We start from the raw sequence: 8,360 nt of genomic DNA, 5'->3' as shown, positions 1-8,360 counted from the left end.
CTTCTTGGGTAGCTTCTTCTTTTTTCATTTCATGAAGCTTTCAGACACCTGCTAGTCACTGCTGTAACTGAGGACCAGCACAGTGAGCTTAGACCACACAAGAAAATAGTTCTACTGTTAATTTTTTTTTTTTTTACATTTTTTTTTTTTTTTTTACATCAGTTCAGACTGTAAAATCATCATCAAACTCAAACTTTGTATATTTACCAATTTCAGTAGATTAAGGCGGTTATTTTTAATAATGTTAGCTGGGGGGAAGTCCACCTCAATGGCAGGAGGCTAACGGTTAGCATTTGGAGCATCCAGCCAGTATCCAGCACTCCATAACTCCACTCCAGCCTAAATAACAGCTAGGGGGAGAGAATGTAAAATTTTTTGAAATGGGTCAACTATCCCTTTAAGGCTTTGTATTTATTTAACAGGCTGGATTTGATTTGAGCTTTTCCTTTTTTTGGCTTTTGGGGAATTTTGGGAGTTTTTGTCCTCAGTGCCAGAAAGGCTTAGGTCAAGACATATCTTTTTTTTTTCCTATCATCTATAGGTCTGTAAATCCCTGTCTGATGGTAAACAGTGACTAAGGGCAATAATTTAAAGTAAGAAAAGAGAAATGAAAGAGAATTCTGTTTCACACACAGTCAGTTTTCAAGCCGCCCTACTGTTACAGAGCTGGGGTAATGATCAGGCAGACACTGCATTGAAACCTGTCTAAAAGAGACAAAGAGAAAAGTGCAAAGCAGACAGACAGGTTGGGAGGGAAGTGGAGACACACATAAAAGGGGTCGCCTGGCATAACATCATCAGATTACCAGCTCTTTTCTATAACTGTCGGTTTGGCCTTGAAGTCTACCAAATTTTCACCTGGACCGCAAATAATTATAACCTTGACTGGCTGATCCACCACAGACGAGTATTTAACCAGTTTAATTATTGTCCATAATTCACTGTCACAATGACTAAGGAATTTAGATTCCACACAGACTGATTTCCTCCTGAGATTGAAACATCTTGCTATTTATTGAAATTTTCATATCGATCCAAGCAGCTTGTGTCAATATAAAGCACATAAAATAGTGTGTGTATGTGCAATGGAATGCAAAGCTTTCACCTAGACAGAAAAAATTTTACAGTGGGGATTGCTAGATGGGACACTTCAGACGCCTATAAAGTTAATGTACAGACGGGCACTTAGCCTGAAAGCCCTATTGCATAGCATAATTTATGAACATTATTATTTTTACAGAGGAAAGTTGGCTTGAAATGGTTATGGCAAGAATCTCTGACACAGTCAGAGTTCAAATGGGGCAAAGTAATCTGCCTTTGCTTGAAAACACCAGGAATGAGTGTTGAGAGTAAGTTTTGTCGGATTGTCATCTCATTGGGGAAGGAAGCCCCTTTTTCTCTTGCTTGCTGCTCTCAAGGAAATCTGTGACCATCCTTGTATGTCTGTCAGTGTATGTGTGTATGATGTGTGTGTCCTTCCTTTCTGTGTGCATTCCGTGCCACCAGCTTAACAAAAAAGAAAAACACACACACAGCACCAGGTCAGCTATAGCGTTATGCAAGTCTGAACAAAAGCTAACATGTAAACAACCAAACCAGTGATTTTCCATTTTTAACATAGTATCTACAAAATGTATATACATCACATTTCTGCTCATCTTTTCCCAAAGCAAGCAGTGGTATTTTAGAACTGCAATATGATTTTTCTCCTTCCTCTTTCCAGGCATAAGTTTCCATTCATTCCACTATGATAGGAAAATGGGCTTTCAGAGACTTAAGACTTTCTTCACACCAGTATTCCATCACTGTAATGAAGTTGTCCACATTAGTTTTCCTAAAAGCAGCAGCACTGTTGAGTTTTGATGACTTGAAATTGGGTGAAACACTCCCTCCAGCAGCAGTCCCTGGTGCAACATTTGCTTTCCACAGCCAATTATCAGTTCTGTGGTTGTGACTTTGTAGCTGTAGAAGGAAAACATTATGAGGTAAATTTTGATTGCGAAATCTTTAGTACCCCTGCATGATTTGCAGTATGGTTTGTTGCAATATAAACTGTGGCTAAGTTGTAGTAAATGGGCCAGCTATTCCAAATCACAGGGACGGTTTTTTAAAACCTATAACAACAGCTCTAACAACACATATGTTCTTTCTCAGAAATGTCAACTGAAACTGGCTTAACAGTGACACACTTGAGTGCACACAACACCAAGGACACATAAATATATATGCACATGTGAATACAGACACACACACACACACACACACACACACACACACACACAGAATGGAGCACAGACAGAAATAGTGTTCTCTATAACCAAAGGCCTGGAATAACCTATTGCTGCTTGTTAGAAAGAGCCAGTTTTGACCGAGTCATAAATCAGGCCTGTACATAAATATGTTCATCACTTGTTCATCTGTTTCAGCTATATGAAGTATGGCCTGCATAGAAGTGATAAATGAGTGAAATAGGCATGAAGTTGGCAAAGAATACATCCAAGCCTCAAAAAAAAAAAAGGAACAATGTCTCAATGAAGCTCTCGTAACTTTTTCCCAGTCTCCTTGGCATTCTTGCAGCTGTACAGCCATTTGATAATCCTTGCGTTGCGCTCGATGACTGACGTCCCCTGTCGAATGTTTTCATGTAGCTCCTCTTCCAAGAGCCCGTCGCTGTCGCCGCTGCTCCTGGAAAAGCCATCATCTGACGTTGAGACGCTGACACTCCGGATTTTTATGGCCAGTTCGTCGGAGCGCGCCGAAAAGTTCTCCTTGCCCAAGGACTCGATGACCTCGCCGTCCAGCCCGCAGTACTTGAAGAAAGCATCAAAGTCTGCAAAGTTTTTGGAGTACCTTGAGCTGATGTCAGAGTGAGAACGGCTGACCCCTGTGCGACTCCTTTGTTGCACCTCAGCCACTCTTCTGTGATTAGGCTTACGCAGGACTGCTGCCTTTCTCACAGGCTCCCTGTCCCGTGGGCTTTCTTGATCTGTAACCTTTTGCTGTTGCAGTTGCTCAGAGTGAGAATCATTTGACTGACATTCATTTGCAGATCCCTTAGGTGTAAGTACATCGTCGCCCTCTGACATGCATTCCTTATCTGTTGCCTCAGGTAATGAAACATTCTTATCCACAGAGCTGAGTAGTAACCTGCGAGCTTTACTCCGCTTATCTCTATCATTTGTTGACCTTTTCAGTAATTCGCATTTCTGCCGGTAAAGTAAAAGGGAATCCGGACGTTTTTTGGAGCTGGATCGACGCACCACATTGTCCTGTCCTTGTGAGTGGCTTTGTGCACCACCTGAAACCACTGGCAAGTTCCTCCCTGGAACAAGTTTGCCACTACGGTTGGAGCTCCGGTTTGAGGATCCAGTGCTACTCACAGAGGCTGATCCCAGACTGATCACTGGCTCCTGTGTGGAGTTGACCACCTGTTGACTCTTGACGTATTTTAGTTTGCTTGCGGCAAGCCTCTCCACGGCACTCATGCCTCCTTTCGCCTCGCTCTCCAGCTCCATTTGCTTTCGAAGGTACTCCGGACCCTTCTCCAGGATCTTTGAGGCATCCACATCACCACTCGACTCCATTTTGCCCGGAATGAACATTCAGATCTCTTCCTTGGAAGTAGTAGGTTTCCTTTTTCACGTGAAGTTTCCCCTCCCACGAGGTGATAGATTCCACGCAAGCCCGATCTTTGCCTGAGCATGTATCACAACAGGAGCGCTCACCTTTTTTTTTTTTTTTTTTTTTTTTTTTTTTTTCTGTCCGAACACACAGCACATTACCCCACCCATCCTGTCAGGCTGTGAGGCTACTTTTAACCAAACACAGGCTTGTTCAAAGTACACCTGATACCATCACAAGTGACTAGTGAAAGCCGATACTGTAGCTGTTTTTTTTCTACTGTTGGTGGAAATGCAGGTCTTGCTCCTTTTCCCTCAAAAGGGAACTGGACCATATAATCTCTCCTCCAAATAAAACTTATTTCTGTTTTTGGCAATGTCTATGTCTGTCTCTTATAGGCTTAGCACAGAAACTAACTCATAAAACAAGCTGGACACAAGGTGCACAGCAAATATTGTGCAATAAAATGTAAATCCTAGCCTATTCACCCTGAACAGTGATGTGTCATACATAGGATGTGACAAAAAAAAGATGGTGATTCGTCTTCTGTCCCATCAAAGCACTATTTTCTGTTGTGCAACCATTTTAATGACTCACAGAGGCATAAACTATTACCGCGTCTTTTATTGCTCAATGACGGTACAATGTTGGATGAGTGAGCTGATCCTCTTTTGGCAGATATGGTATCCCAGTAAAAAAAAAAAAATCCACATTTTCCTCTTAACTGTGTCCATGTGTTCTCTGAAAATATGCTAAAAGTTTCTGTAAGTTACAGTTTTTTTTTTACTCTACATTATGAGTCACACTTACTTGTACCTTGCATACTCCAATTTTTCTTTATCTTTTCCTTTTTTTTTTATGCCAAAAGATACATGCTTAAAGCAGCACCAATATACTCAAAAAACACAGGAGACCATTTAGGCCCAATGCTAATTTGACAGCAGATTCAGCCACTAGTGCAACGCCACAATATCCCATTTCAAGGTTATGACCTTCCACTCATGTAAGGGTTTGTTGGGTCAACAAATGGCGCGAATGGCCAAAGAAATCACCAACACTCAAATAACACTTATCACTCCCACAAACCTGTTAAAAATATTGTGTTCTGTATTCTGGCTCATTCTCCCAATGGGCGTTGGAGTAATCCACTGGTGTCATATGTAGTGCCAGGAGATAATTGTGTGGAAAAATGTGTGTGTGTCAGTGTGTGCATGCTTTTGAGATAAAGCAGTATAATTTAGTATCCATTTGAACTTGTTTGCATGTGTTTATCTGACTTTCGGCCCCAACCAGAATAATTCACAGGGAAAACTGCAACCCTGACATGACATGACTAAGAGGGTTTGTTGAAACCTGCTCTGTAAGCTTATAATTGCTTGATAAATTCCACCGTATCGACCATTGCATAAAACTGCGAGCCCTGTTGCCAGTATTAAGGAGATTGCAGCTGCTCTCCTCTACAAACCTGACTTTTTTGTAAATTCATAAATTCAATAAATTCAATTCAATTCTTGAACTGTGAAATAAAACCATAAACGTGTAATTTATTTAATTCCATTTCATTTACTTTATCTCTTACGACAATATTTTACAGTTTTTAAATTTCCTACAGCAGAATTCATTTCCCAGCAGGATTTTGTGCGGATATGCAAATTATAGGGATGTCAACCAAATCCTTGCAAGTTGTCTGATTGGTCAGTGACAAATCTGTGACAATCCATAAATAAAATTTGGCCACACCCTAAAAATCAGTCCCACTGAAGCAATATAAACCCTGAAGTAACAATAAAAATATACAATAAATAATTAGGAGTGACATGATTTACCCAATCAAAGATTTATTTCTCAGTTTCATAGTGCATTGTATTTATCTATTTGGCGATTCATATATTTATTTATTCATTCACTTATTTCTAAGTTTCTTCAAGAATTTTGTTTATGTCCTCATTTGTTTTTATGTTTGCAAATAAGTCCACTTTGGTCCTCAGTATCCTCCGCTTGGGAACAAAAACAACTCATAAACATTTGTGTCTGAGCTGAGCATGAATATAAATGTACTTCTGTAACTTTTCAAAAGACAGAGGGCAGCACTTGAATGCATCATGTGGAGAGCACTCTGACCAACAGTCCTCTTTCCTTTTGTTGAGTTGCTCCAAAATGGCTAAACTCTACCTGGATCAGGTGGTTTATGTTGCTGCTGGAAGAAGTTGTCCAACTCCACCTCATGTTTCTCTCTCTATCATCACACATTACCGGAGAGAAGTCGACACTAACACAGTTGTATTCTGTTAGTCACTGTTAGTTTAACTGAGGACCTACTGCACTCTTTATCAGCTCCACTCCAGTCATTATGAGTGGAAACATATTTTTCATCTTGTGCTCATAATTATCATACAGCATCTGATCTTTGGGGTTGATTGCACTAATTCAACCGTAACAGGTTCTTTTGACCAGCTTCCCTAAAATCAGACTTAACAGCACATTTGGGGATTAACCAATGTTTACTTGGACTTTATCCTCCCCTGTCCTCTGCTCCAAATTAATATTCATCTCCTTGAGATAAATGCTCTGTGATTTTGAGGTCAAGTGCGAGGCAGAGGCATGCAAGAGGTGTGACCGTGATATGTCAAGGGGATATTGCTCGTAAAAAGCCTTAAAAATCTAACTTTTTCCAATGTTGTTTTTGCAGTTATTCCAAAAAGGAAACCGAAATGAATATGTCTCCATGAGAAGACATATAGTATACAGCTATACTTACAAGCGGATGTCTGTTTTTCTCATGATGAAAGAGTTAAAGGAGAATGATACTGTCATCATGTGTGAAAACTGAAATAACACCAAAGCACCATGGGATCTGTGATTCAGCTGGATCTCTGGGATCAGTGATGTGGCAAAGAGGGTGTGTAGAAACAATGTGGAGCAAAGCTCTCTATTTTCTGAGTCAGAATATGGAGCAGGTAAGCATTAAGATTCAGTCAAAATCAACTGGTATGAGTCAGACTTCATTTGTCAAGGATAGATTAAAAATGCCAATTTTTTTCCATATAAAAGACTAGGCTGCTGCATGGCTCTACTATATATTTATTCTACTGTTGCCATGTAAAATACAGTCCCTTGCATTTGTGCAATGAGACATAATGGCTTGGATCTTTGCTTTTGCTTGGACCTTCTGTTTTCACTGAGTTAAACTGCATATTTACTGAGACTTCCCATGCCTCAGGACTCAGTCTCGTACTCCTTCCCTTCCGTCGTCCCTACTGTTGTGTTTTTCCTTTGGTTTGTTGTGGATCATGTCACAAAAGGATTTCTTCCCGTAGAAATATGCACAGTCAATAATCATTAAGCCACTCATGCTAATTCTTTACAGATCCCAGCATCTTGGCCAGGAGAGAAAAGCCAAGCCACCCTCATCAAAACAATTTCAAATTGATTTCATTATAACGTAATTCAATAGAAATTGTTAAGCTACATAAAATTTAAGTATTTTAGCATTAGGTTTTAGTTTTTTTTTTGTTTTTTTTTAATCTCACTGCAGTGTCAATGCGCAAGTATGGCATTAAAATGTTCACACACACAAAATGGGCAAAAGAGCTTCACTTCAAATGAAAGTCCTAATCATTGGTTACAGCTTATTTTTGTTAGATTAAATTAACCTGTCCTAATCAAGAACACAGTTTACATGTAATGACTAAGGATTGCCTCTAATTTCCAGTAATGTGTTTAACACCAACATGATTACGACAAATAAACACAGAAACAAAGAAGTAAAAAAACAACACAACTTTAACAAAGCTTCTATCACCTGGTCTACCCTGGCTTTGCCTCTTGTTTAGGCAATCACATCTAGGCTCCGTGCTAGACTGGGCCCCAAATCTTCATGGAAAAAGATCAAACAACTGGATTACCTTAAAAATCCCCTCAGTCAAAACTGAGTTGGGAAGTCAGCCATCTGGTTTAATTAATGCAGCTTCCACATGGAACTGTTTACAACAGATTCTCAGAATTGATGCTTTTATTTCTTTAGTTTGCTCGTTTACAAAACCTTTCTTTATTGACTTTTCTTTATTTTTTATTATTGTTGTTATTAACCCACACTACCCATTGTTTTTTGAACTTGTTTCTTGGCATGTGTGTCTTAAAATGTTACATTTAAATGTCAGATCGGTGATACTGGATCAACATCAGATTTCTTCTCCTTTCACAAGCATTAAAAGTAAATGCAAATGAAAGTGAAAGAAAAGTTTCCTCATTTTGCTGGGGACCCCTTGGATGACTCTTCATGATGCCCGGGGGTACCAGGACCCCACTTTAACAACTTTAACAATTCCTTTTCAGACCCCATGTCCTCAAATGTCTCCTGAAAGGAAGACAAGGGACAACATGCCGATTATTTGCCCAGCCCTTTTGATTCAGTTTTGGAGTTATGATTTGAGTTTGACAGAGAGGTTACCAAACCATGCTGTGATGCTATAACAGCCATGTTGTGGTGCTATATTTTTGTGCATATATAGTTTATTCATCTTAGATGCTGTAATATTGAAAAAAGCAACAAATATGTTACTTTTGGATATTTCCTGTCTTTTGTGCAGCTCTTTCTGAGGGGAAAAATAAGCACATTAATGTCGGTCTGAAGAAATGGCAAATGCATTTTTCCATACAAAAAGTATTTTTAAAATCTCCTAACATGTTTGACCTTCAGTTCATGCTTCAGAGTATGCATGCTTGAAGTCCCGAGAGTT

At 39.5% G+C, this 8,360-nt stretch overlaps 1 protein-coding gene across 1 annotated transcript; it reads right to left on the bottom strand.

The window, feature by feature from the left end:
- Nucleotides 1-2,250: 2,250 nt before the first annotated feature.
- fam110c (family with sequence similarity 110 member C) lies at nucleotides 2,251-3,584 on the bottom strand. The gene has a single exon (XM_030047353.1). It carries the CDS (start codon nucleotides 3,582-3,584, stop codon nucleotides 2,529-2,531), a length of 1,056 nt encoding a protein of 351 aa, XP_029903213.1. The 3' UTR covers nucleotides 2,251-2,528.
- Nucleotides 3,585-8,360: the final 4,776 nt, after the last annotated feature.

This window comes from Myripristis murdjan, chromosome 24 (assembly GCF_902150065.1).
Source record: "Myripristis murdjan chromosome 24, fMyrMur1.1, whole genome shotgun sequence".
Lineage (NCBI taxonomy): Eukaryota > Metazoa > Chordata > Actinopteri > Holocentriformes > Holocentridae > Myripristis > Myripristis murdjan.
This window is presented reverse-complemented; position numbering and strand designations above follow the sequence as displayed.

What these genes read in the sequence shown, in the direction of transcription:
- fam110c (XM_030047353.1), bottom strand. Translation starts at nt 3,584, where the DNA reads ATGGAGTCGAGTGGTGATGTGGATGCCTCAAAGATCCTGGAGAAGGGT.